Here is a 24,787-nt window from a genome sequence, read left to right as displayed (position 1 = left end):
ACATACACTGTGTCAGACATTGCTGGCTGAAATCAAATCAAATGTTAGCAACCTAAAACTAGGGAGGAATGATGCTAATTACCCAGGATTTGTTTGGTTTGGTTTGGTTTTTTGAGACAGGGTTTCTCTGTATAGCTTTGTAGTCCAGGCTGGCCTGGAACTCACAGAGAGCCACCTGCCTGCCTCTTGAGTGCTGGAATTAAAGATGAGCCGCCATCGCCAGGCTATCCAGGTTTTTATAACACAAATTCAATAATCTAGGAAGACTATAACTTCCACTGTTTTGCCTAAGGAATCAGGACTTTGGCAAGGAGACAGAAAAAGAAATGAAATTAGGAGTTAACATGTACATCACAATTAGGCCATTGAAAAAAATGAGGGAGCTTGAGAGATGGTTGAGTAGTTAAGAACATTCGTTGCTTTCACTGACAATTCAAGTTTGGTTACCAGTTCCCACACAACAGCTCACAACCATTTGTTATTACAGTTCCAGGGGATCTGACATACCCTTCTGGCTTCTGCAGGAACCAGGCACACATGCAAGGCACAGATTACACACAGACAAAACACTCATACACATAAAATAAAATTTAAAACAGCAACAAAAAACAGTTGTTGTGCAAGTCTGATGACCTGAGTTCAATCCATGGAATCCATGGTAGAAGGAGAAAGCCAAAACCTGTCCTCTGTCTTCCACATGTATACAGTGGTACGCATGCCCACACAATATGTAAAACTTAAAATGATTTAAAAGAGACATGTATCATTAGCTAAATTTATGATGAAGCACCGGATGAAGAGGTGTGAACGCAATGGACCTGTAGTGTTTGTTTACCATGTTTCAGTCCCTGAGTTCAATCTCCAGCACTACTTAAAAAATCATGATCCTGAAAGGAGACAGAAACTAAAATTCTTTGCAGTAGAGAGACTGAAAGGGGAGGATTCCATGTTCAAGGCCAGCCTGAGCTACACAGTGAGTTCCTGGACAGCTTGGGAAGAGGGGGGAGACAGACAAACTCTCATAGATTGCTGGTTAAAAACATAAAATGAAGCAGAAGCAAACATACACAATTAAGCACTGAACTGAACCCAAGGAACCCAGTGACAGAGAGAGAGGAGTGATGAGCAAATTGGCAAAGAATGGGCTGGCAAAACCAGCAGAGACAGCTGATCTGAACAGGGGAGAGCTCTTGGACCCCAGACCGACAGCGGGGAGGCCAGCATGGGACTGATCTGGACCCCCCCGAATGTGAGTGTCAGTGAGAAGGCCTGGGCAGCCTATGGGGTCCTGAGCAGTGGATCAGTGTCTATCCCTGGAATACAAACAGTCATCGTGTGCCCATAACACAAAGAGGAATGCTCTCTCAGCCTGGACTCTTAGGGGAGTGCCTGGACCCTACCCTGAGTGAAATGACAGACTCTAGATATCCCCTATGTGGAAGGAATTGGCAATAGGGTGGGAGGCTGGGGGGGATGGGGAGTGCGGGAGGAGGGGAGGGAGAGGGAGAGGGAACTGGGATTGACATGTAAAACAAGCTATTTAAAATTAAAATAAAAAATTTTTAAAAAACATAAAATGGTGTAACTACTTTTTAAAATTTAATTCCCACATGAAATATAAAAATCAGAGTAAAGGATCGTTATCTTCTTAAAAACAATTTAGTAGGTACAGCAAAGATTAAACACATAGGCTGAAGATATATATAGCTCAGTGATAGGGTGTATGCTTACCATGTGTAAAAACCTAAATTCAACCCCAAGCATGAGAGGAGAAAGGTTCAAAATAGAATTACTGAATGACCCAGAAATTGTACTTTGTAAACATAAACCCAAGAGACATGCAAACATATGTCCACCTGAAAATTCTTAGGAGCATTATTCATTATATCAAAAAGGCAGATATATCCCACATGCTCATCAGTAGATAATAAACAAAATATAGAACATTAATATAATGAAGTATTATTTGGCAATAAAAAGAAACAAGGGACTAGTGGGTAAAAGCTCTTACCAAGAAAATATGGCAACCTGCAAATGTGGGAGGAGAGGACCAACTCCATAAGGTGTCTTCCAGCTTCCACATACTCACCACACTTCCCACATACACACAGCAGCAAATTTTTAAAGGCATTTCATACAGGCTACCATAAAAATAAATTCTGACGACATTATGCTAATGGAAAACACCAGATTGAACTATATATTGCATGTTTCTATTCACATGACATGTCTAGAAAATGCAAATAAACAAAAACAAATGTAAATCTAGTGGTTGCTTAGGATTGGAGAGTAGCTACTGATGGTGGCAATTATACAGTTTGGTGACAGAATACCTCTGAACTGTAAACTTTAAATAGGTAAATTGTACTGTACATGAATCATGTTCCAATAAAACTGCAGTTTAAAATAAATAAACACAGAGGGAGAAGCAATAATATGAACAAAGGAGTCAAGACCATGATGGGGAAACCCACAGAATCAGCTAACCCTAACTAATGAGAGGTCACTGACTCCAGTCTGATAAATGGGGAACCTGCGTAAGACTGAACTAGACTCCCTGAATATAGGTGACAAAGGTGCAGCTGGGACAATATATGAGGTCACTGGCAGTGGGTCCAGGATCTACCACTAATGCACAAACTTACTTAGTGGAGCCCATACTAGATAGAGAAATATCTTGCTCAGCCTAGACACGGATGTGGAGGGTAGAAAGGTGCCTTGGTCCTGCCTCAATGAGATAATGGGACAGACTTAGTAGACTTCCTAGAGGAGGCCTTACCCTCTCCAGGGAGCACATAGGAGGTGAGGAGGGGGAACCACAAAAGACTGGGATTGGAATGGAAAAAGTAAATTAATTAAAAAAGTAAAAAAAAAAAAATGTAAGCAGCAAAAAGAGAAAAAGAAAACAAAAATAAACAATACTTTTTGTTTAGATAGTCTTAACATCCAGAGTGCTGGAATTACAGGTGTGTTCTCCCATTCACTCTCCCTCCCTCTCAAAATACATATGAACAAAATATTTACACAAATACATTTTTAAAATAAAATTTAAAACTATTTACTGTCAGAGGAGTCCCACGTTCCACAGTGAACATGTGCAGGTCAGAGAACTTTGTGGAATCAGTTCTCTCCTTCCACCCGTACACAGGTTCCGGAGATCAAACACAGGTCTACGGCTCATGTGGCAAGTGAGCTGTACACTCACACTGAGCCATCTATCTCCTAGGTCCCTAAAGTATCTTTTGTCATTGCAATTTGGTAAGAGAAAAATTAAACTAACCTCTTTGAACTCCCATTTCTGTCCCTTTGGTTACACAAACACTGGCAACTTCCTGATGACCATCCAGCCCACAAATTTCTAAGATCTTCTCAGAATTTGGCTCAGGTAAAATAAAATGACTCTCCATTCTCAAATGTTTGGTCATTGTAGACGCTGTATTCCTAGAAGAAAAGGGATGAGAGAAAGTTATCAGTTGTGTAAGAGTCCTTTTGTGGTGTCATGTGTAGTGCTAATACAGTTAATATTCCCACAATGCAGGTGCTATATTATATGTAATTGCTTGCTGTCTGTCTGTTTGGGCAGAGTATCAACAAGACAAGAGGCTCCCCTAAAACTCAAGCTATCTATCTCCTGCTTCAGCCTCCAGAAGGCTAAAATTATAGGCATCTGACAACATCTGGTAAATGTCCATTTCTGAATGCTAAAATTATAAAGTATTTAAGTTTACCAAGAGACTTAAGAAGAAAATGGAGACCATGTTTGTAAAACAGAATACATACAAAAATATTTCACTTAAGTTTCAAAGACACAGAAAACATATTGCTGTGATTTCATATGCAAACCAACAAACCATTGTTGGTATCAGTTTATAATTTTTAATTCACATACAATCATTACTAGACGCTAATAACTAAATTAACGGTACTGTTTAGTTGTATTTGCTAATTAAATATTAAAATAACCTGGTGGACACAGTGTTCTCCATTACTTCTTCCATCGTACCAGCTTCTTCTCCAGCACTTTGCTCCTTCGATACAATCTTGTTATCCTCAAGTGATGCAGGCAATATACTAATGACAGGTGAAGAAACTTCCTGATATTCATGAACAATTTTGTGATTTACATTATCTGGGCTAAAAGGAACATGACTTTTATCCTTTGAATGAACATCAGGAAATACACATACTCCTATTGCAGAAAAAAATAGGAAATTAAAAATGACAAAATATTAATAGCTACCTTAATAAAATTAATTTATCTTAACCTCTAAAGCCATCTCTCCAAACAAAATTAATTTTTCAGCATTCAATAACTATCTAATTTCAGTATTAAAGTTTGTTCTTTTAGGATCCAAATTTATTATCTCACACTTGACTCACAATATTTGACTTGTACTCAGCTTAATTAATCCTATTACTACAATTTTGACGTATTCTAAGTAAATGCTAGCCTTTTGTTACTTTCAATAACTATATACTCTACATAGATTTCAAGACAGAGCATCTTCATTTACTAGTCTTTGAAATGGAATTTTATGTACTAGAAATCTGTGACAGGCTCCAATATAATAGTCTGCCACTGAGAAAGAACACAAATTAGACTCCCCTGAAAAACGCATACTTATGAACTTACAAGTCTAACAACGAAAATGAATGGCAGATCATCCATTACCAGTCAAAACAATTACCAGTAATACAATTAGCTGTAGTTAAAGATTATAATGAATAAAGAGCACAGCTTCTGGGGCATGAGATTTAGCTCAGTAAAGAGTACTTGCCTAGCAAATACAAGGCCCCGGGTTCCATACCCCATACCACAAAAATAAAAATATTAAAGATTTATTTGGCATTTCCTTTGGCTCCTTCCACTACTAGAATAGTTTAGAATTAAAAAATCTCAGTATCTACAATTTGCTCCTTCATAGATTTATCAGAATTATGATCATCATCTGAAGTAGGAACCCCTTTGCTAAAGAAATATCTATAAAGTAATCAGTGGTCAGTGACCTCCATTATACAATGATATTCATGATGGTTACAGGTTATAGGTATACAGGTTGGATATATACTAGATAAATATTCCATGAATACACATCTCTCTCCTCTCCTCCCACTCCTTCTCCCTCAAGTTTTGGCTGGCCTGGAACTCACTAAGTAGACCAGGCTATCAGCAACTCACAGAGATCTGCCTGCCTCTGCATTCCAATGGCTAGGGATTAAAGACCACTAAAAGACCAGCCTAACTCATTCTTGTATTTTTTTAGTTATAACCCTAGCCTTTTAATAGCTTACCCAATCTCTCCAGCTCCAAAATATTCTTTTATTTTAAATAATTTATTTATTTTTATTTTATGTGCATTGGTGTTTATCCTGCATGTGTGTCTGTGTGAGGGTGTCAGATCCCCAGACAGCTATAAGCTGCCACATGGGTGCTGGGAATTGAACCGGGTCCCCTAGAAGAACAGCCAGTGTTCTTAACCACTGAGCCGTCTATCCAGCCCTAACCCCCAAATTATTCTTAATAAACCAACTGCATCATCTCAAAATTGTTGCCACTAAAGAGACTATCTTCCATTCTTACCATCACCCTGTTCAGTGATGATCTCTGATTGCAATACTATGTCTCCCATTGCAAGTAAAGTTATGGCAGCTTCCGTGCTTCCATCACTGGGACCTTGAGGAAATATGCCATCATTAAAATAGAAAAAGTGAATCCACCAGTCTCTTCACTTAAGAAAGACTTTATTCAGATACTCCTCTTCTAGTAAACAGTTTCAATAGCTTTCTTACCACCACCATCCTAATATTAGTGCCACACTGTTTGGGTCACATACTGCACATTTCGAGTCAGATCATCAATACTGACTGTTAATGCCTGAAAACACTTCCTTCACATTTAATAACTCTGTGCAGCTCCATCACTATTTCTTTACCTATCATTAACTCTAGGGTCACCTTCTAAAGTTAGGTTTTGAGAATCCCGTTGCCTATCAAGGTCACTGCTCTATACTTCAGCAAGCTGTCCTATTTACCTATTGCCACTGTTAATCACCACGCTACAGTGAACCAAATTGTTTTAATGAATTCTTTTAACAGTTACCTGGTTCTTCTTGGGTCTGTTCACTTATGACCATTTCCTAAAGAGAGGAAAAGATAAGTAACATCTTAAGTGTTTCCCCCAAATAAATGTTCTGGTGTTCTTTTTGTTTCAAGCATCACACTTTACAGGTCTTTCTGTGTTTTTAGTTGTAATAGTAACATTTTTTTAAAGATTTATTTATTTATTTAGCATATAGTATTCTGCCTGCATGTATGTCTGCAGGCCCGAAGAGGGCACCAGGTCTCATTATAGATGGTAGTGAGCCACCATGTGGTTGCTGGGAATTTAACTCAGGACCTTTGGAAGAGCAGTCAGTGCTCTTAACCTCTGAGCCATCTCTCCAGCCCCAATAGTAACATTTCTTAATTTATATTTGATCATAAAACTTCAGAAATAATAATTTAAAGGCTAAATTCTTTTACATCTCACTCCTGATTTCTCTCATCATTACTATATACATCTTAGATCCTTACAGTTATAACGCCTGAACTCATCTGCTACCAGTTTTTACCCAATAAAAACTAAAGTCTGGGAGAAGACACAAACTTTGTATACTGACTGGCTTAAAATATCACCAATTTTGCCAGGCGGTGGTGGCGCACGCCTTTAATCCCAGCACTCGGGAGGCAGAGGCAGGCGGATCTCTGTGAGTTCGAGGCCAGGCTGGACCGACAGCCTCCAAAACAATACAGAGAAACCCTGTCTCGTAAAGACCCCCCCCAAAAAAAATCACCAATTTTAATAAATGATGTACAGGAGACAGCTGTCCAGAGGCAGCATGAGGAGCTCCACGGACCTGCTGACCAGTAAGATTGCCAAACATTTATAGCCTCTGGCATATGTCAATTGATAATTCAGGTGTGTCGATGCATCCTCTGATGAAGATAATCCTGTCGAGCAAGGCTTACAGGACCACTGACTCTGAAAACTGGCCGCCTGTATCTGTAATTTCTCTCATGTGCCGCTTCATTTCTTCCCTAAGAACTGCTACGGGTGTTTTCTCACCGCTTGTGTGTATCTCATGAAAACACTCCATCTACTGAGCACACATATAGCTGTGGATAGTCAGGAAGATGATTTCTGCTTAATCTACATAACTGTGGTGAATAGAAACAATACTAGGACATTTTTCATTATTCAGACTGACAGAGGAAAGTAATAGTTTTCTCAGTCACAAACTCACACAGCTAACTTTAGACTTCAAAACAAATTCAAAGCAAACTGGTTGTCTCTGGAGGCGAAGTACTAAAAGACAAGTTCCCAGGAGTCTACCAAGGTCAGGTATGAAATAACTTTAGTGCCACTTTTTACTTGCAAAAAAGCCTGGCAGATAACATGAAGATAACTCCTTGTCTAGCAACTGAGACTTTCTGCACATACTCGCTGACACTTCAGCTCTGTCTGGGAAAGAGCTACATGCATAGTCAAGTGTTACTCATTGGCTGGTCAATGTGACATCCCTAGCCTGAGAAAAACTGTGACTCATCTTGCTATGAGAATGGGTAGGGCCCTGAAAAATGTAACAGATAATTGTCCAGAGTTTGACTGTGAGCAGAGCGGTGGTGTAGAGACAGAGGCTGTGTAGACTGATGAGCAACGCGGTGGGAAGACAGAGTAGAGCTAGAGATGTGGAGGCTGCGCAGAGTTAGTTAGAGAGAAGCTGCTAATCAGGAGGCTGTGAAGAGCTAATGTAGAGCAGTGAGGGAGTCTTTTCAGAGAGGAATTTTTTCAAGATGAAGTAAAGAGAAAGTTACCATTAGAAAGTATCTGTGTTTTCTTATTTTTTCCTCTCAGATAGAAAAAGTCTAGCCCTCATATATTTAAAATTTTGTCCTGAGCCCTCACTGCGTTCATAGATTCTTTTTTTTTCCCCAATACCCTGGTGCTGACTGAAGGCTGCCTTCCCCCCACACTCCAAGTTAGCCATATTAGCCCTAATTCAATGTGTCAAAAAAAGACACAAACATGTAGGAAGAATGTCAGAAGCCAAGGTTGGAATGCCAAGAAATTACAAAGCACTAGAAAATTCCAGAAAAGCAGAAAGAAAGGAAAGGGAGGTTTCTTCCTTAGAGCCACTAGAAAAACCTACTCAAAATACAAACGTGGTGCACATACATGCATGCAGGCTAAAACTAACATAGACTAAATAAAAGCAAACGTAATTTTGTTGGTTTTTAAATCCATCTCTACTATAGGATTTATAATAGTGTAGCTAGCTCTGTGCAGTTGCTGTAAAATGTATTTAGCAGAGACTTATGCCTCAGACTTTTGAGGTTAAAGTCTATGACAATAATTCACTAAACAAAACAAAAACTAAGTTTTACAATCAAATGTAAAATCCATGAAAATTCACAAGTTTCAACTGCTCCCATAAACAGTTCACTACATGAGAGGAAAAAAATGAAGTTATGGATATAATCCTGTCCTCTTTAGGAAGTAAACAAATGAAAGGAAAAACGTGAATATAGATGCTTACAAATGATGATGAATGCAAATCTTCGGGTTGCACATCCTGAGTTGTTGCATCCATGTTTGAAAGCTGATGTTCAACAACAGTTACACATCCCATGTCTGCAACATCCATGGTTATCTCAAGCTGTCATAAGAAGTATTATTATTTCAATTTGACAAATTACAAACATTAAAACATCTCACTTTCCACACAAATAATCAAAATTAAACATTAAAATGAAGAAATATTCCACAATTACACAACTTAAAAACTAGATCACAGTAATTCCTAGTGACTAACAACTTAGCAAAAGTAAAACACTACTTTTCTGAGAGGTCTGAGTCTACTACAAAAACTAATCAAAATCTCTACAGCTAATCTTTTGAGTAGCTGGCATTTCACTTCCCATTCCCAATTTCATCTATTTGCTAACATTTACATAATGCTTTCAAAAATACAAGCATATAAGCATAAAGATACAAAGTTATGTTAGGTATACTTGGTTCTGTCCTCAACAGACTCATTTAAGAAAAAACATGCTAACTATACACAAAATTAACTGCACAGTAGCATATAAATATTCTAGTAGAGAGGACTTAATATGCTTAAAACCACTGATCACGTTATTAGCCATGGTGAAGCAATCTTCCCACCCCACAGTTACATGAATCCGGACACCCACTCACTCTTCACTTGACAGTTGGCTAAAGGGATATAATTTTTTAAAGATGTATTTTATTTAGTTTGCATAGGGGTCAATACAGATCACATCTGTGAGTCTGAAGAGGCCAATAGAAGGTGCTGGATCCCTCTGAGCTAGAGTTAGGTGTCTGCTGGACATGGAAGCTGAGATCTGTACTATGGTCCTCATGATTGGTAACAGCTGAGCCATCTCTTCAGTCTAAAGGAAATACAATTTAAACTGTTCCTATCCAACTATCAAAACTGTTAGCATGAAAGTCTCAGTATAATCCAGAGTCCATGTCTACAAGGCCCTAAAAATTTGATTGCCAGAACAGCGGGAAAGATAGTGTGCCATTGAAGAAGATACTCTATTAAGAGACATAACCCAGAGCCTGATTATTGAAGTTAATTTCCCTAGCAATTTGCCTTCACCCAAGTGGTGGTGGAAGCAGGGAGATCATACTCTATACAGTATTAACCAGGTTATCCTTCCAAAAAAAACTTTTCTTTCGTATTTTCTTAGTGTATACTAAAACTTACATTCAGTATACTTACAATATTATTCAGTTTATTTTAAGAATTCTACTAACTCATTTACCTTTAGACATTTAACAAGTTATTATTAATCCTAAGTAAATTAAAGGTAGATTGTCCTTTCCATTAACAAAAATATCTACAGATTCAAGAATTACATCATTTCTTAACAGAAGTAGCACAGTATTCCTCCAACTGCTTTCTCTACCATCACTACTATCTTAACAAACACCTGATTCTGCTTCTACAGAATTGATTCAGATAGTCTGTCCAATAAACCAGCTAAGAAAGGAAACTTTAATGCTAAAGAGTTGGAATGTGAGGCCAGCAACAAGGAAGTAAAGTACCCACTTCATTCCTGCTCAAATTAGAATGGCTGCTGCTTTTTTGTTTGGTTTTTTTTTTTTTTTTTTTTTTTTTTGAGACAGGGTTTCTCTGTGTAGCCTTGGCTGTCCTGGAACCCGCTCTATAGACCTGGCTGACCTCAAACTCAGAAGAGATCCTCCTGCCTCTGGGATTAAAGGTGTGTACCACCACAAAAAACAAAACAAAAAAACAAACAACAAAAAAAAAAAAAAAACAGGAGTTGGGGCATATTCCAGCTGTAGAATGACTACTTAAAATGAGGGGCCAGGGAGTGGAAAGGAGAAAGGAAGGCAAGAGGAGTGAGAATGAGTGAAGAGAGGGGAAATAGATGGTGGTGGAGACAGGGAGAAACTGGAACCTTTGAACACTACTGGTGACAAAGTAAAATGATGCAGCTACTGTGGAAAACTCATTTTTTTTTTTGCTTTAAAGAAAAAACCTTAAATACAGAATTACCATGTATTCTAGCAAATCTCCTTCTGATTTTATCTCAAAAAGAACTAAGAGCAGAGAAGCAGGGACAGGGATGTGGTTCAGTTAGTAGAGATCATGCCAAATATGCAAAAGCCCTGGGTTCCATCTCCAGCACCACATATCTGTAATTCCAGATTAGAAATTAAAGGTCACCCTAGGCTAAATAGAAACAAGAGTTCCAGTTTTGCAAGGTTAGTTCTTTTGGATGGAGAGTAATGATAAAAACGAGATAGAAAGAATGAAGGACAGGAAGACGGAAGGAGGAGAAGGGGAGAGAATAGAAGGGGAGGGGGAGGGAAAGAGGAAGGGAGAGATGTGGGGGTCTGAGGATATGGCTCTGTTGTACAGTGCTTGCTTGCCTCATAGACATGAAGCTGTAGGTTCTATCTTCAACATTTCTTAAACCAGTTGTAGCAGCACGTGGCTGTAGTAATCCCAGCACTGGGAAGGTGGACACAGGAGGATCAGTAGTTCAAGACCATTCTTGACTATATAGCAAGTTTGCCAAAGTGCAATGTGAGATACATGAGAACCCCTCCTCAAAAAAAAAAAAAAAAGAGAAAAAGAAAAAACAAGAGAAGAAGGGAAGATTCTATGTTTTCTACCAACCATAACATAGAAAGCCTATTAGAGAGTTCATAGAAAAACATCTACTGAAACTTTTTTCAAATTAATCAAAAGGTAAATTGAGCAGTTTACACATACAAGTAGTTTAGAGTTTCTATCATAGTTAACTGAGTCCCTGGGAAGAGCATGGACTATGACAACTGAGTGATGGCCACACAGGCGACTTCTGCTTATTTCCTTAAGATAGTCACTAAGTCCCAAATAAACTACTTTTGACAGTAAATATTTAAAGGACTCTTAGGATCTTAACAATCACTAAGAAAAGAAATAAGCATCCATTAGAAGAGGTGAAAACGCCAAAATTGAAAAAAACGTAACAAAACAAAACACAAACTACCTCTTCCATTGTTTCCTCGATCTGAGCAGACACTGGTTCAGGGGATCTGAGACCAACAGGTACAAACACTGGTGCTTTGTTTAATTCTTCTGGGGCAAGATGACAGGTTTCTTCCTCATAGTCAGAATCAAAATCCTCAGCATCATCTTCATCCTCTTTCTGAGAAGCCCGAAGAGTCACCAACACAGACTTGGAAGCTCTAGGTTCCTTCTTAGCAGTCTTACCTCGAATTCGTTTCGATCCACGCCCTTTGGTCACATTTGGTTTCATCTTCCTATGTGCTCTTTTCCCACTGTGATCTATCTCACACTCAGATGCAGAAGAGGGAGTCGTTCTTCGATGCAGAGCAGTTTTGGAATAATTTGATTCTTTCAATAGTTGTGGATGGCTGGATGTTTAACCAAAATAACAGTTATAGTCATGTATGCACCAAGATACTCTCAATGAAAACCAAATTGTTAAGAGTAAAATCTCAGGTCCAACCTTTAAAATAAAGATCCTGGGCTAAGACTATAGCTCAGTGGCAGGGCACTTGCCCAGCATTTCACGAAGCCCTAACTCCCAGCACTGGTGATGATGATGATGATCACCTTTTATGATGCTAGAATTGAATGCAGGCCTCAAAAGTCCTACACAATGTGCTCATAAGCTATATCCCTAGCCCCACTCATTCTTTTAAAAACACACGCCATGAAGCCGGGCGTTGGTGGCGCACGCCTTTAATCTCAGCACTTGGGAGGCAGAGGCAGGCGGATCTCTGTGAGTTCGAGGCCAGCCTGGTCTATAGAGCTAGTTCCAGGACAGCCTCCAAAGCCACAGAGAAACCCTGTCTCGAAAAAACAAAACAAAACAAAACAAAACAAAAAAAAAAAACACACACACACACCATGAAAATAAGGAATTAACTACCATTTAGTATCTTATTCTGAGTGAATTCTTAGTTATGTATCTATAAATGCTGCACAGTAAGTTTTTAATATTGGCCTTGATAGGGTGATTGAGATAAACACAAAATTGGAAATAACTGGAAGACAAAATACATGGAACCAATCAATAATGAACATGAGATCAAAAAGTGATACTGGTTTATCTTACTGGATAAACAGATTAGGAAAATAATGCTGTTTTTCAAGAACTTAGATTCCTTCCCACTTTCTTGAATTACAAAACTACCCTTCGTTATGGTTTACAGCCAAGCGAGAATTAGCATTTTAGTTGCTGAGATAATGCACACTATCTTTTGTTAGGAAAAAAAGATGTACATTGCTACAAATTTAATTAAACAATAGGCTGTAAATAAAGAACAGTACACTAAGGTAGAAGTTCTTTAAGGAATAGTGTTTTTATTTCCTAGCCTGAGTCTCTAAAATAAAACTTTACCTAATTTGTTTACTAAGCCCGTGTTCTTCAAGCCCCAAAGACAATGCAGGATGGTCTTCCAGAGTCTCGGCCCTAGCACCTCCTGCTGGTGCAGCTCTCAGCTGAGCATCATTTCTGTCAGAGCCCGACTCTTCAGGAACTACACAGTCTTTTCCTTCTGAAACCTCCAGAGGTGTCAGAATCTCCGTCTTTTCCTTAAAGAAAAAACACAAGCAAACAAACAAAACACCTTAATAGTACCATGGAAACAATCTTTATCACCACAGTTTAGCAGTCTGGCGTAGTCCTCTAAACTTACAAAGCCACGGGTGATCAATTTTCGCATCTGTACAAGCTTGTAACATCACTGGCTTTTCACGGAAATATGTGCAGCACAAAGGCAAGAGATTTCGCCATGGCTCTCCTTCACAACCCTGACACAGCAGACTCACTGACAACACTACTTTCCCCACTCTTACTTTTAGAGAAAGCTGGATGGCCAAGTCTCCCTTCGGCAGCACATGGTCTTCTGGTTCTGGGGCTGTGCTCTGCTCTGTTGTGTCTTTTTCTACACTTGGTTGCTCTTTTTTATGGTGCGCTCCTCCTAAATTTGGTTTAACCCTTTGGAATCTCCTTCTTATCAGCTGTGCTGGACTAGGCACATGAGGTTTGTTTTCAGGCCTAGAATGAAACACAACTTATGGTTGAAGACCAGAAGTCTCCATCAATGCAACAACATTAAACAATTCTGGATTTAACCGATTCTAAGTTCAAACGATTATATAAACATTGCATTTTATATATGAAACAGAAAACATAAAAGCTTTATAACTTCCATTTTCTGTATAGCCTGGAAACAGTTTATAGTATTACTACTCTTTCTTTACTTTCATTCACTAGTCCTAGTCTGATTTCATATAACTTAAATTTTCAGAGAAAAAACAAAGCACTCCAAACTTGCCACAGTAGCTAAACAGATTTTATACCAGCACTTTAAACAAAAGCTTCAACTGAGCTACAACCCATGAACAAACACACAATAGTCTTGCTTGGCAGCAAGTCTATCTTATCACATTCCTGAAAGCTCCTGGAAAGGTCTTAGTGACAGGCAGTGGCTTAAGGTTCTTAGTGTAACCCATCTCAGACAAAAACAAGGTTTAAACATTCAAAGAAAGCCAAAGCTACCAAGGTAGCTAGAATAGCTACCTAAGGACTTCTGAAAGTATTTTAGTAATGGATAGGACCTAAATTAGGATGCTGAAAAAACTGATATAGATATAGGAATGTAGCAAAATGGCCAACAACTTGTTAGCACTGCAAGACACTGAGTTCAATCCCCAAGACACAGATATAAAGCAATTTACACACACACACACACACACACACACACACTTCTTATGCATTAGAAACCAATCCACAAAGTACAGAAAAAAGAGGTACCAATCCTACTAAGCATTCTGTTAGGGAAATTAGTAAGTACTAGCATGATTATGGTGATGGCTAATACATTACATGATCAGAAAAGGTATCTGGAAAAACTAATTAAACTATCATCCAGGACTGAGATGAGTAATAGACTCATTAGGTTCAATCTACAAGGAAAACTGTCATTATATGTGACTCTGAAAACATTTAAGTATAGGAAATGGCATGGTGGCTCAGTGGGTAAAGGAACTTGCCACTAGGTCTTGACAAGCTTCCGTTGCCAGAACCTATATGAAGGGAGAGAACCAACTCCTGAAAGCTGTTGTCTGATCATACACCCACAGTAGCACACGTGTCTCATGTCGCAAAACAATAAAATGTCAAAAACATTTAAGAATAAAATATTACTAAATTCAAAAAAGGCAACAAAATTATGGGCATACAAATAAGGAATAAGATCATTGTTTCTGTGGTTTGTTTTTTTGAAACAGGGTTTCTGTACATCATCCTGGACAGCCTTGAACTCAGAGGGCACTGTGTGTGCCTCCTGAGTGTGGAGATTAATGGCAGGTGCCACTGACCCAGCCCAGAATGAGGTGATTTAAACTGCATTTAAATACACCTGTTGGCACAAGCTTCATCCTAGCTACTAAAGCTCAAACAGAAAAATCACAAATTCATGGCTTGCCTGGCTTACAGGCAACTTTAAAGCCAGACTGGGTGGGTAACTTAGTAAAATTCATCTGAGATGAAATAAAAAAGGTCTAGGGTATCACTCAACAGTAGAACAATTGCTTGGCATGTAAAAGGCACTGGGTTCAATTAATAGCACCACAAAACACAAAAAACAAACTTCAGAATGCCGTTACATAAAACTAATCAGGCCAGGCGGTGGTGGCGCACGCCTTTAATCCCAGCACTCGGGAGGCAGAGGCAGGCGGACCTCTGTGAGTTCGAGGCCAGGCTGGACCGACAGCCTCCAAAACAATACAGAGAAACCCTGTCTCGTAAAAAAAACAAACAAAAAAAAAAAAACCACCAATCAGATAACAATCAGAAACTGTCTTTGACAAGGTGTATACTTGTCTCATGAAAACCAAACTCACCTTATCTGTTCATCTAAAATACTGGTTTTGTTAATACTTAAGTTTTCTGCAGGAACCACATGGCTGTGACTTTCATTCACTCTCAACTCTGAAACTCCGAAGGATACAGCTTTACCTTCACTTTCAATGTGAGAATTCACCTGCAAAAGCAAAAGTGGGTTAGTGTGATTAGTATGCATGCATGTTTTTTCAGGACAGGGTTTCTTTGTGTAACAACCCTGGCTGTCTTGGAACTCTCTTCTCTATACTAGGCTGGCCTCAAACTCAGAGATCCGCCTGCCTCTGTCTCCCAAGACCTGGGAATAATGGTGTGCCTTCTCAGTCCCTACTGCCATGTAATTTATTTTTTAACAGCAAAATACTTTAAAATATTCCAACAATAAAATGAGCATTCTGTTTCTGCTCGTTGGAATGCTGGGAACTGAACCCTGTAGATGAGTTACATTATCTAAGTCATCATGGCCTGAAGTGGGCATCCAGTGTGAATGTTAGGTAACCAAACAAGGCCGCCTAGTTCAGATCAAGAAGTGAAACGATTTATTACAGTCCCATTTGTACATATACTTTAAAAGCTCTAAGAGGGAGATGGGGTGAGGACTCAGTAGATAAGAGTGCCTGATCAACAAATACGAGGACCTAAGTTTGGATCCTCAGGACCTACATGAGAGAAGTGGCCAGCACTGCTGGGAAAAGGTGGACAGCAGAGTCCCCGGCACTCACTAGCTTAGCTACATCAACAAGCTCCAGGTACAGGGAAAGACCCTGTCTGAAAAAATAAAGGAAAATATCCTGTATTACCATTTGACCCATGCCTACATACACATGTGCATATACCTAAAAGATACGTACATTTATCACCTGCACACACCATCTCTGAGAGCCATCTGTTATAAAAGAATTTCAATTAACTGGCACCAGCTATGTCTGGGGGTGCAGCTCCACTGCACACTGCATACTCAGCTTGCATAAAGCTCTGGGTTGCATCCCCAGCACCAAAAGATTAACTGCTTTTTTTACAAGTATTTTGTTGTCCAAATGGGGATCACAATGACTTTTAATCTAGGTTTTATCTTAATACCCAGAGAAAAGAACACAAAAGCAAAGACATTTAGGGGCATTATACTACTTAGATTTCTTTTTTCTACTACCAAAAGACTTATTTAAAAAATTGATTAAGAGCCAGCAAAATGGCTCAGAGAATAAAAGCACAGGCATAACAACCTGACTCCAATCCTCAGAATTCACATGGTAAAAAGAGAATGGACTCCCACAAGCTGTCCTCAGACCTTGCTTATGTGCTCTGGCATGTGTACATACACATGTTCACACATGAACATACTCCCCACACACACATACAAATTAACTAAACAAGAAACTAGATAAAGCTGGACATAGCGGTATACTCCTACAATCACAGCATCTGGGAGGCAAAGGCAGGTGAATCAGAAACTCAAGGCCAGCCTCATCCACACACTGAATACAAAAGAAAAAGCAAGAAATTGGCTCAACAGAATAGAATGATGGTATATCTCTGTAATTACAGTACTCAAGAGGTTGAAGCAGGAGGATAAAGGCTAGTCTCAGCTAAATAATAAGACACTATCTAAAAGGATAATTAAGAAAGGTTCTTTAAAAGGTTAAATTGACATTCAAAACAGTACACTTTTATCTATGCAGAATGAATGATGTAACTGGATTCTTGCTAGAGACATTCATTATGGTACTATTAAGGGAAAGTTACAAAACTCTTCAGAATATGCTAAACAGCAAAAAGCTGGATTCGACAACAAGACTGTGAAAGGACGAGCCAAGGCTGAACTACCATTTGTTGTTTTAGTACACACTAATGATCAGTTCTCTCACCATCGCCAGGGATGCTTTTACGTCATCTTTCGGCAGTTCTGAGCCTTCATTCTTAGCCACGCCTTCAGCGTCACCTCTGTCTACTACTTGTCTCTGTCTGGCCTTTAGTACGTTTGGTCTTGGTCTTTGAAGTCGACCTCTCACTGGTAGAGTAATTTGGACACTTTGCTTTGTTTCTTGTGTGACCACGTTCATTTTCTGAGTTCTAGAAAAAAGGATAAGGAGGAAAAGTGAGAGCTTGACTTTAGATGACATCTATAAGAACATGTAACTTGAATTTCCTCCAATAAACACTCCTGAAAATATTTTTCCAAATCACTCAAGGAAAATATCTTCTCATCACAACAACATGTTAAAAATTTGGGGAGCCATAGGAAAAAGAAACACATTATTTCAGGTCTGGAGATGTGACCAAATGGAAGGAGGACAAGGCAGTGACAGCGATGCAAAACAAATAATGCTTTCTGATTCATGTCACTCTGTTTGTACACCTAAAAATGGTTAAAATGGTCCATGTTATCTGATGTACATATATTGCCAACTTTTTATACGGCAAGGAATTGTAACACACACACATATATGTATATATTTTAGTGTACTACCTATCTTCTGTAATGTTAAAAAGTTAACAATAAAGCATTAAAATGTTCAATCCCAAAAAAAAAAAAATGTTCAATCCCATCTAATTTTCAAAGGTAGATGGCCTGCCCTATGAATTAAACCAATTACTCTCTATAGCACATTTTTTAAATAGAGAAATGTTTCAAGGAAGAGTCTCTCTAATTTTAGATTTTTAAGGAAATGTCACTGTTTACCCAATAGGAACAACTAAGCCATTCTCCTGGTTTTGTGTTAGAGAATCCTCTTTAGGTTCACATGAATTGGGCGGTGAAGAATCCTTTTCAGTCTGTATGCATGGCAGTATCACAGCCTCCTCCTCAGGACCCGAGTTATCATTTTCTCTTGATGCCATTAGGGAAGGTACCTTCAAGAAGTTTAAAAAGAACAAAGAATTCACAAGCTATTAGTGTAAGAATAAACCTACCCCTTCTTTATAGATAACAAGAGGCAGTGTCAGCTTCCCTGCGTTTCTACTTTAGAAACACATGTTACAAAACCATGTAACCAAGTACATAAGTGTGCATAAACAAGGCGAGTTTCTGGGCAATCCTCTACATAGAAAGGATGAATAACTACTAGAAATAAGACTGTTTAATAGGAAATTAAATTTTGATTTCATTATTTTGGGAGGACACTAGTGGGCACTATGATCAGGTCCTCGTGCATGCAAGGCAAATATTCCATCACTGAACTGTTTCTGAATTTTCTCTCTCAGTGTTTCTGAATCAATCTCTCTGTTTCTCTGTCTCTCTCTGTCTCTGTCTCTCTCTGTCTCTGTCTCTCTGTCTGTGTGTGTGTGTGTCTGTCTCTGTCTCTCTCTCTCTGTCTGTCTCTCTCTCTCTCTCTCTCTCTCTCTCTCTCTCTCTCTCTCTCTCTCTCTCTCTCTCTCTCTCTCTCTCTCTCGATAGGCTCTCACTATATAGCTCTGGCTGGCCTGGAACTCAAGAGATCCACCTCTTTCTGCGTCCCCACACTGAGGTTAAAGACATGTGCCACCACATCTGGCTCTGGATTTTCCTTACAATGAAGAGACAGGGCTCACTCTGCTGCCTAACCCTGAGCTAGCCTTGACAAGCAGCTCTCCAGCTTTACCCTCCTAAATATACCACGCCTAAGTTTAGCCTTGTATATTCCAGTATATAACCACACTAAAAATGTTGTTCTTTGTACTGAGTCCAATAGATGTTAAAATATTATGTAAAGAGGAACTATCAGATACTAAGGGACGACAGCACTTGTGGCATGTAATACTCAAACATCTAAATGTGTAAATACTCATTAGACATTAGTGAAGGGAAAAGAAAGAGATATGTCCTAGCTGTAAGTGCGCTGGCTGCTCTTCCACAGTCTCAGGACCATCCATAACTCCAATCCCAGAGGATCTGAGGCCCTCCTCTGGCCTCTGTGGGCACTGTATACATGAGATTCACAGACATACACTGAGGCTAACAGCCCACACACATAAAATAAAATAGGAAAAGTAGTTTGACTATTGCAAAGTTAAGAGAAAGTACAAATATACAAAGACTGGCTCTAAACTGCAAAATATGAATTTAATTCTGAAAAGTATTTTAAAATACATTCAACTTAGCTAGGCCTGGTATGCAGATCTGTAATCCTAGTTTCTTGGGAAACAGGAAGATCACAAGTTCAATTTTTGCTTGGGTTCAAAGCCAGTCAGCCTAGGCAAACTTAAGTTAAGAAGGCTGAGAATACAGCTCAATGGAAGAAAGCTTTCCTAACATCTGTGAATCCCCAGGACTACAAGAAGAAAACAAAAACTAAAATCCAATTTGAATGTTAGCATTTCATTTTAGAGTTTTAATCTGTTATAAGTTAATGAAGTAAATAAATATCTACTCCAATTCATATCTAGCATTTCATTTTTCATGTTACCTTAATAACAATGAAATAAAGCACTATTATTCCCATTTTTCCTGAGGAACTTGGTACATCATTTAGCTATGATGACTTTTACCAGAATGTCAAGTAGAACCTAAAATGTCTTAGATGCCTTCCATGACACACATTTGCCCACACTTGCCTACCAAATATCCAATATTTTAACCTAACTATATGAAATAATGAGGCACACTAAGCATAGAACATTACTACCCACATTAAAAATTATATGAACTCAGGCCGGGCGTTGGTGGCACACACCTTTAATCCCAGCACTCGGGAGGCAGAGGCAGGCGGATCTCTGTGAGTTCGAGGCCAGCCTGGTCTATAAAGTGAGTTCCAGGACAGCCTCCAAAGCTACAAAGAAACCCTGTCTCGAGAAAAAAAAAATTATATGAACTCTCCAATAGCTGAACAACAAAAATCCACAAACAAAACCTCCCCCTTAATCAACACTCACATGTTGAGAAGAGGGAGAATCAGCTTGCTCGCTGTCCTGCTGTAACATGATGGTCACCATTTTGTCTGTTTCTGATTTCTTCCCAGGTACACCATGCTCTGCTTCTGCGGTTGCTCTCTTTAAAGCTGCTCTTGACAAGTTTGGTTTTGGTCTTTTGAATCGGCTTCTCAGAAAAGGAGCTGGTTTAACTTCAAGTGGCTTCTGTTCTTGAGGAAGAGATTTGCTTTTGGAACAAGGATTATCAAAGTCGGTTAGAATGAACTGAAGTATGAAAGTGAGCGGGACACAGGACAACCTTAGAGACTGGAAGTAAGCTTTTAACTGCTTGTGTTTTGTTTTTAGACAGGGTCTTTCTATGTAACCTAGGCTGGCTTGGAGCCTGCTCTATTAGGCCAGGCTGGCCTTCAATTTTCCTTCATCTTCCAGCCTCTACCTCACAAGTGTGAAGATTACAGGCATGCACCATTATATCTATATCTGTCTAATTCCATTCTTTAAGGGGAAAAAAAACGGAACTATTCATTAAACTCTGAAAAACATTGAGTTGTACAATCCAGGTACAAGCTTATCATATTTTTGCATGAAGAAAGCAATGGTCAAACCCATGCTGACTATGAGTATGTATTACATGAAATTTGTTAATAAACCTCACCATTGCCTACCAGAATGGCTCTAATCCTCTCTTCCAGTTGTCCATAAACTATCTTAAAACCTGTAACACTATCCAATTTATGTTATGGCTTCAAAGCTCACTTGCTTTCACATAATCTGCAAACAGAACCTCACATTATTTTTCTTTAAAGGCACATAGACCTACACTCTTAGTACCTTAAGTTGGTATCTGAAAACTGCTCTAGGACATCTGGAAGTCGTATCCCCGGATCTGTTTCATGTTGTCCAGAATTCGGTGAAGAAGACTCCACATGACTTAAGTGACTTGATACTTCCTTGTCAGCGTTTTCTTTTTCTTCCACAAATGTAGACATCACTGATGTTTTATTACTAATATTCTAAAGAATCATAATACATCATCATAAACAAATTCTATAAGCAATTTCATACACTTTAAACAAAAGCTTATTTCTAAAACAGTGATCTTTAAAACAGTTTGTTTTTAACTGCTAAATATAAAAATCACAAATATTAAAACTTAAAATTCAAGAATGCCTTCCCTTCATATTGTATATTATGACTATTCCAAACCACAGATAATATCTACACACACACACATATGCAAACAGGCGCACATATACACACAGAGAAATCCTCAAAATTGATGTTAAGAGTATGAACTACAAACAACAGGAAACTTTCACTAAAAAAATTTAAAATGGAGGCAGTAAGATGTCAGGATGAATAAAAATATATGCAGGTAGTTATGACCTAAAGAAATAATTTCAGCCTAAATTTATACTAAGGTTGGTACAAATTTAGTCCAATTTTTCTTAGATGAGTACCTTCAAACTGCCATTAGAATTAGTAACTTTTCCACAATTAGAAAAAATAATCTTTTAAAATTTTTAAGTGAATACACTTAGAGATTTTAAATATTTTTTAACTTAAGGGTAATGATAAATTATTTTGGTAACCTTGCTGAGAAATGTTTTTAAAACACTGTAAGACAGAGAAATACATACTTTTCTATCCAGTGAAGGCTCAGGGCTACTGTCGTCACTGCTGCTCTGATTTACATCTGCCGCGGGCTGCCTTGAGATATGCTCCTCAGGTTCACAGTCTCTTGGAGAAACATCTACTTCTGTTTTTTCTAAGACTGCCACCATTTCCTCCCCAACAATGATCTCTCCACAACCTGCCTCCCAAGAGTCAGAAATCTCCCCTGTCTGCTTCAGATCTTTGCTAGTTTCCTCCTCGCTGGCAGCCGTCTCTCCTGACTCCACGGCCATCACAGAAGTGACTCTTTCTCCAGTTCCCTGCAGGTCCAGCTCCTCTCCTTCCCTGGCGCTCCGCTCCACTCGTACCTCTTCTCTGTGTGTGCGGCTGAACATATCCACCTCACTAACCAGCTGCTCTGCTGGAGCGACCACCATGTTTCCTCTTTGGGAAGTTTCTCCTCCAATCTCTTTCAGGTGTGTTTCCATTTCACCCATGGTGTTGGCCTCCTCTGACTCTTTTACTGGTGCAGATATTTCTTGTCCTTCAGTTTCTTCTGAATGTGCCTCCCTTTCTTCAGTGCTATCAATCATATCTGGTGCAGATATTTCTCGTCCTTCAGTTTCTTCTGAATGTGCCTCCCTTTCTTCAGTGCTATCAATCATATCTGGTGTCCAGTCTCCTGTGGGCAACTCTTTTCCAGTTTCTTGCAAGCCCGTCTCTGTTTCACTAATTGGACTGACTTCCTTGAGGCCATTTTCCTGTGGAAAGATTTCTCTTCTTGCAGTTTCTTCCAGATTTGTATAAATTTCCTCTGTGGTATCAATCAGCTCTGGCACCTTCTCCATAGGAGAAATCTCATTTACACCTGTCTCTGTTTCCATAGGGATGTCAATTATTTCTGCTCCCATCTCCCCTGGGGAAGTATCTCTCCCAATTGTTTCCAAACCTATCTCCATTTCCATAGTGGCATCCGTCATTTCTGACATCTTCATATTAGAAGATATGTCATTTCTTCCAGTGTCTTCCAAATCTGATTCCAATTCCTTAGTGGAAGGAGTATCAGTAAGACCAGCAATAGTTACATTTGGAATCTTCTCCCTTGGTGAAGTGTCTGGTTTTACAGTGTCTTCCAAAGTTGCCATTATTTCTCCGGAAACAGGAGTCTCCTCTGGTGCCCCTTCTCTGGAGGCCAGTCTTTTTCTCCCTGTATTTGGCTTTGGTTTTGGTCTCTGAAATCGCGTCCTTAGAACTGGAGTTTGTTTCACTTGATTTGCTTTATTGCCCTCTTGAATACTTAAAAAAAAAGAGAGAGAGAGATACATTTAATACAGACTACCAGTTGAACAGATGACAGCTAAGAAATCCCTATAGAGACACTTGAAAAAAAAAATGACAGATTTGCCAAACAAGGTGGCACACATCTTTTATCTCAGAACCCAGGTAGAAGCTGGAGGATTTCTGTGACTACAGAGTGATTTCCAGAACAGCCAGGGTTATACAGAGAAAACCTGTCCCAAAAACTGAAAAAATAAATAAAAATTTAATGATATATAAGACCCAGAATGGTAGCACACACCATTAATCCCAGCACTCAGGAGGCAGAGGCAGGTTAATCTCTGAGTTTACACAGAGTGTTGCAGGATAGCCTGGTCTATTTAGAGAAAGTTCCACAATAGCCTGGCCTACACAGAGAGACACTGATTTCTGTTTTTGTTCTTTTAAAAAAGCATTTTAAGGGACTGAGGTTGTAGTTCAGTGGTAGAATACATACTGAACATGTACTAGGCCCTGAGTTTACTCACAACATCAAAAAAAGAAAAGAAAGTTAATCAAGTCCCAAGAATGTCTGTCTAGATAGAAAGGGAAAATAAGGGAGAAACAATCCAATTAGCTGAAATTATAATAGAATCTTACAACAATTATTTGTATCTATGTGTGTCTAGACACATGTGAGAATATTAGTAAGGTCAGTCAGAGCACCAGCTGATTGTGCTTGAATAGTGACCCCTCTGCAATTGTTACTTTATCCTAGGCAAACAATGGCTAGGAAAAACTCTGCAGAATTCTGCAATCATGCTAGCTCAAGCTGCATATGTTACTTTCACATCTGTATTCCTACTATCGTTTACCTAGACATACAGTCATGACAGACCTGATGACCTCAATAGCTAGATGGAATTACGACTCAAGTAAGAAAATGCCTTATGACTAAGAAAAGATCTACCCTTTATACTTTTATAAGGCAATTTACAATAAGGTTTCTAATACTATAGTTTAAGAGCACATGCTCTCAAGATAAAAGGAGAAAAAACATAATGTTTTTCTGAATTCTACTTAGCACATGATCAGCCATTTATATCAAGCACTTTGCTCTCCAGAGCAGCACTCTTGCTTAGTATTTTAGTCATCAGTATAAATGGCAAACCCAATAAAATATATAAAGGGAGCTATTAAGTAAGGTCAATAGTAGGAAGAAGTAGAGCACAGCTTTAGGCCCAATATTTGGAGGAGGCAAGTGGATCTCTGTGAGTTCAAACCCAGCCCGGTCTCCACAGCCTGTTCCAGGCCATCCAATAATACAACACATGGGGTGGGGGTGGGGGGACACAATACAGGACACCAAAACAACAGATGACAGAATGGGGAAGAAGAGGAGGGTCACTGAATTGTATGCTGAAATCAAGCTCATGGGCTGTGGATTACAAACCTGAGAACTGCCTAGGCTGCTTCACCAGACTCTGGAAAAGTCAGGAGCAGGAAGGAGAGAAGGGAGAGACAAGTAGAAAAAGGGAAACAGGAAAGGAGAAAAAAGTCACTAACCTTGGGTACAAGCTATCAAATGAAACACTAGATTTACTCAGCA

At 39.0% G+C, this 24,787-nt stretch overlaps 1 protein-coding gene across 3 annotated transcripts in view; it reads right to left on the bottom strand.

The window, feature by feature from the left end:
• The window catches only part of Bdp1 (B double prime 1, subunit of RNA polymerase III transcription initiation factor IIIB), a 93,744-nt gene that overhangs the window by 26,585 nt on the left and 42,372 nt on the right, over positions 1-24,787 (bottom strand). For all 3 annotated transcript variants that reach the window (XM_040728891.1, XM_040728893.1, XM_040728892.1), the window contains exons 17-30: positions 21,948-23,217; positions 21,139-21,320; positions 20,311-20,533; positions 18,143-18,312; positions 17,328-17,532; positions 15,465-15,604; positions 13,413-13,614; positions 12,955-13,148; positions 11,575-11,962; positions 8,577-8,696; positions 6,101-6,137; positions 5,582-5,674; positions 3,964-4,189; positions 3,281-3,441 (exon numbers count right to left, since the gene is read on the bottom strand). In XM_040728891.1, the coding sequence (XP_040584825.1) occupies positions 3,281-3,441; positions 3,964-4,189; positions 5,582-5,674; positions 6,101-6,137; positions 8,577-8,696; positions 11,575-11,962; positions 12,955-13,148; positions 13,413-13,614; positions 15,465-15,604; positions 17,328-17,532; positions 18,143-18,312; positions 20,311-20,533; positions 21,139-21,320; positions 21,948-23,217 (3,611 nt within the window). The remainder of the gene's footprint in view (positions 1-3,280; positions 3,442-3,963; positions 4,190-5,581; positions 5,675-6,100; positions 6,138-8,576; positions 8,697-11,574; positions 11,963-12,954; positions 13,149-13,412; positions 13,615-15,464; positions 15,605-17,327; positions 17,533-18,142; positions 18,313-20,310; positions 20,534-21,138; positions 21,321-21,947; positions 23,218-24,787) is intronic.

The sequence above is a fragment of the Mesocricetus auratus genome, unplaced genomic scaffold (genome assembly GCF_017639785.1).
Source record: "Mesocricetus auratus isolate SY011 unplaced genomic scaffold, BCM_Maur_2.0 Super-Scaffold_100020, whole genome shotgun sequence".
Taxonomy (NCBI): domain Eukaryota; kingdom Metazoa; phylum Chordata; class Mammalia; order Rodentia; family Cricetidae; genus Mesocricetus; species Mesocricetus auratus.
This window is presented reverse-complemented; position numbering and strand designations above follow the sequence as displayed.